The sequence below is a fragment of the Conger conger genome, chromosome 5, assembly GCF_963514075.1.
Source record: "Conger conger chromosome 5, fConCon1.1, whole genome shotgun sequence".
Taxonomy (NCBI): Eukaryota; Metazoa; Chordata; class Actinopteri; order Anguilliformes; family Congridae; genus Conger; species Conger conger.
Window position 1 is genome coordinate 1,960,005 of NC_083764.1, and position 4,272 is coordinate 1,964,276.

The 4,272-nt window shown below is 52.2% G+C and overlaps 1 protein-coding gene and 1 long non-coding RNA gene across 2 annotated transcripts in view; both read left to right on the forward strand.

The window, feature by feature from the left end:
- LOC133127985 (uncharacterized) overlaps positions 1-3,607 on the forward strand; it is a 35,943-nt gene extending 32,336 nt beyond the window's left edge. Inside the window, exon 4 of the long non-coding RNA XR_009708694.1 lies at positions 3,511-3,607. This is a non-coding gene — a long non-coding RNA (uncharacterized LOC133127985). The remainder of the gene's footprint in view (positions 1-3,510) is intronic.
- A 410-nt stretch (positions 3,608-4,017) lies between these two features.
- LOC133128163 (1-phosphatidylinositol 4,5-bisphosphate phosphodiesterase beta-4-like) overlaps positions 4,018-4,272 on the forward strand; it is a 25,671-nt gene continuing 25,416 nt past the window's right edge. The window contains exon 1 of the mRNA XM_061241489.1: positions 4,018-4,055. Within this exon, the coding sequence (XP_061097473.1) occupies positions 4,018-4,055 (38 nt within the window). The remainder of the gene's footprint in view (positions 4,056-4,272) is intronic.

Below are 4,272 nucleotides of genomic sequence, written 5' to 3' on the forward strand. Positions count from 1 at the left end.
GGACAGGTAGAGATGTGAACATGCATGATGTCATTCAGAATGATGAACAGGTAGAGATGTGAACATGCATGATGTCATTCAGAATGATGGACAGGTAGAGATGTGAACATGCATGATGTCATTCAGAATGACGTCAGGGAGAGATGCGGTTTGTTTTGTGTTAGTTACAGGTTTGTCTTGGGTTTTCTGCAGAGGGGCTCGTGGTGTGTGTGGCAGTGACTGACTTTCATGGTGTGTGTGTGTGTGTGTGTGTGTGTGTGTGTGTGTGTGTGTGCGCGTGTGTGTGTGTGTGTGTGTGTGTGAGTGTGTGAGTGTGTGCGTACGTGCGTGTGCGTGTATGTGTGTGTGTGTGTGTATGTGTGGTGTGCGTGTGTGGTGTGCGTGTGCGTGTGTGTGTGTGCGTGTATGTGTGTGTGTGGTGTGCGTGTGTGTGTGTGTGTGTGCGTGTATGTGTGTGTGTGGTGTGCGTGTGTGTGTGTATATGTCTGCGTGTATGTGTGTGTGGTGTGTGTGTGTGTGCGTGTATGTGTGTGTGCGTGTATGTGTGTGTGTGGTGTGCGTGTGTGTGTGTGGTGTGCTTGTGTGTGTGTGTGTGTGCGTGTATGTGTGTGTGTGGTGTGCATGTGTGTGTGTATATGTCTGCGTGTATGTGCGTGTGGTGTGTGTGTGTGTGCGTGTATGTGTGTGTGTGGTGTGCGTGTGTGTGTGTGGTGTGCGTGTGTGTTTTAGCCTCTGGAGAGCTCACACCCTGCACGCACTCCAGTGTGTTTGTTAGCTCAGAGCTCCTGGATCTTCTTCAGGATATAGGCGTGTTTACAGCACCGCCCCAGGTAGACACACACACAGACACACACAAACACACACACTCCTCTCAGTGTGTTTTAAACAGCAGCACAGCGACACTCACACACACGTCTCACAGAGAGCTCCAGCAGAGCTTAAGCACAGGTGCACTGTGGGACATCTGCACCTCCCAAATGAGCGCCTGATACCGGAGTGGAGCTCACCTACAGCGCAGGTAAAGCCCAGGATGGAGGGAGAGAGAGGTGGAGAGATAGAGAGATGGAGGGATGGAGGGGTGCCTGTGCAGCGTTGTTTCAGCGGGGAGGAGAGGGGGGCTGTTTGGAGCGCAGAGGGCTGAGCTGAGCGGCTGTGTGTCACACTCTCTGTTAGCCTGGTCAGGCTGCGGGGGGCGGACCCTGGTGTGTGTGAAGGGTGATGTGTTGAGTGGGTGGGCAGGTGCAGGTGTGTTGAGTGGGTTGGCAGGTGCAGGTGTGTTGAGTGGGTGGGCAGGTGCAGGTGTGTTGAGTGGGTGGGCAGGTGCAGGTGTGTTGAGTGGGTGGGCAGGTGCAGGTGTGTTGAGTGGGTGGGCAGGTGCAGGTGTGTTGAGTGGGTGGGCAGGTGCAGGTGTGTTGAGTGGGTTGGCAGGTGCAGGTGTGTTGAGTGGGTGGGCAGGTGCAGGTGTGTTGAGTGGGTGGGCAGGTGCAGGTGTGTTGAGTGGATGTGCAGGTGCAGGTGTGTTTGTGAGTGGGCAGGTGCAGGTGTGTTGAGTGGATGTGCAGGTGCAGGTGTGTTGAGTGGGTGGGCAGGTGCAGGTGTGTTGAGTGGATGTGCAGGTGCAGGTGTGTTTGTGAGTGGGCAGGTGCAGGTGTGTTGAGTGGGTGGGCAGGTGCAGGTGTGTTGAGTGGGTGGGCAGGTGCAGGTGTGTTGAGTGGATGTGCAGGTGCAGGTGTGTTGAGTGGGTGGGCAGGTGCAGGTGTGTTGAGTGGATGTGCAGGTGCAGGTGTGTTTGTGAGTGGGCAGGTGCAGGTGTGTTGAGTGAGTGGGCAGGTGCAGGTGTGTTGAGTGGATGTGCAGGTGCAGGTGTGTTGAGTGAGTGGGCAGGTGCAGGTGTGTTTGTGAGTGGGCAGGTGCAGGTGTGTTGAGTGAGTGGGCAGGTGCAGGTGTGTTGAGTGGGTGGGCAGGTGCAGGTGTGTTGAGTGGGTGGGCAGGTGTGTTGAGTGGGTGGGCAGGTGCAGGTGTGTTGAGTGGGTGGGCAGGTGCAGGTGTGTTTAAGAACAGGTGGGGATTATTCTGCGTGCAGGATGTCTGTGTGTTGTGTGTAAGAAGAGCAGCAATGTGGAAGGTTAGCATGAGATGCTCTAGAATGTGATTGGATGACTACAGTGGTGTTGAGAACATTATTGGTTGACACCAATGCAGAATATGACTGAGTGACTGTGGTAGAGATGACCCTGTGATTGGATGGGAGTGCAGTACATGATGTTTGGGGGAATCTCTAACATCTCTGGACTCTAATAATCGGCCGGTGCTGCCGTGTCTGGGTGTAGGTGCTCTAGTCACACACTCCCGGGTCATCCCGGTCCCTTTCTCTCTGAAACCTCTGGAATTCATTTCTGCCGGACTCTCACTGTTGCCTAGTAACCCCGACGCAAAGCTGGATATCCTGGGGTTCTGCACCCCTCGTCTTCCCACTGCCCTGACCTTCCACCTGTGTGTGCATGTGTGTTATTTATTGATTTGGGAGGTGCTGTGTGTGTATTTGTGTGGTGTGTGTGTGTGTGTGTGTTATTTATTGATTTGGGAGGTGCTGTGTGGTGTGTGTGTGTGTGTGTGTGTGTTATTTATTGATTTGGGAGGTGCTGTGTGGTGTGTGTATGTGTGTGTTATTTATTGATTTGGGAGGTGCTGTGTGGTGTGTGTGTGTGTGTGTGTGTGTGTGTGTTATTTATTGATTTGGGAGGTGCTGTGTGGTGTGTGTGTGTGTGTGTGTGTGTGTTATTTATTGATTTAGAGGGTGCTGTGTGTGTATTTGTGTGTGTGTGTGTGTGTCATTTATTGATTTGGGAGGTGCTGTTGTTGGTGAGTCTGGTGTTTTCAGGGCTCTGTACAGCATAGCTCCTGCTCTCAGGGCGCGATCACACTCCCACGTGCTAACGTGCTAACGTGCTAACGGCTTTATTAAAATGCTCCCCGGCTCATTCGCTGCAGATTTCATGATGAAATATGATGTAAATATGCTGGATGTTGTTGTTGTTGTTTTGTTGCAGAGGCCTGAGGGTGAGGCTGTAGTGTTAGCCGTGTGTCACAGACCAAATTAAACTCAAATTGTATCAGTGGATCAGTAATAATGGGTTCATTTTAGAGTGCAATCAGTGCAGGATTTGTGAATTTAATTTCCCTCCGCGTACCCGTAAAGTAACACACACGCTCTCACTCACTTACACACACACACACACACACACACTCATACACACACACACACACACACACACGCACTCACACACACACACACACACACACGCACTCATACACACACACACACACACACACACACACTCACTCATGCACACACACACACACACGCACTCACTCATACACACACACACACACACTCACTCATACACACACACATACACACACACACACACACACACACCGTTTAATAATAGGGAGCGCTGAGCCCGGAGGCGTTCTGTTTCTCACTCCTGCCTTTGTTTTCTCCTCCAGACGTGAGCAGCCATGACCAAATCCTACGAGTTCAACTGGCAGAAGAGCGTCCCCGCGTTCCTGCAGTTGGGGGCCTCCTTCCACAGGTTCGAGGAGGTCAGTGAGCCCCCTCTGACCAATCACACACCAGCTCTGAGCCCCCTCTGACCAATCACACACCAGCTCTGAGCCCCTCTGACCAATCACACACCAGCACTGAGCCCAGTCTGACCAATCACACACCAGCTCTGAGCCCCCTCTGACCAATCACACACCAGCTCTGAGCCCCTCTGACCAATCACACACCAGCTCTGAGCCCCTCTGACCAATCACACACCAGCTCTGAGCCCCCTCTGACCAATCACACACCAGCTCTGAGCCCAGTCTGACCACTGACACACCAGCACAGCATTTTTTGCTTCATAATTACAGTTGGTACTGTGGAATGTGTAATGATGTAGATCAGTGTTGCTCTGGACCCACTTACCTGAAGGTGTTTGCTGTAACCAGGAACTCACACACCTGATAATGACTGAGCCAATCAAACCACCAAAAAATGCCCTAATGTAGATCATGGCTACCCAACCCTGTTCTACCATCCTGAAGCGTTGAGCAGCCCTGCTCTAGCTGTTGAATGAGGTGTGCTTTGTTTGGATTGGTGTGAAAACCTTCAGGATGGTAGATCTCCAGGAACAGGGCTGAGCAGTGCTGATGTATACTGTGTGTATGGTGTAAAGCAGGCTCTGTGTGGCCCTGCGTCTGTGACTCTGTAACCTGCAGTCA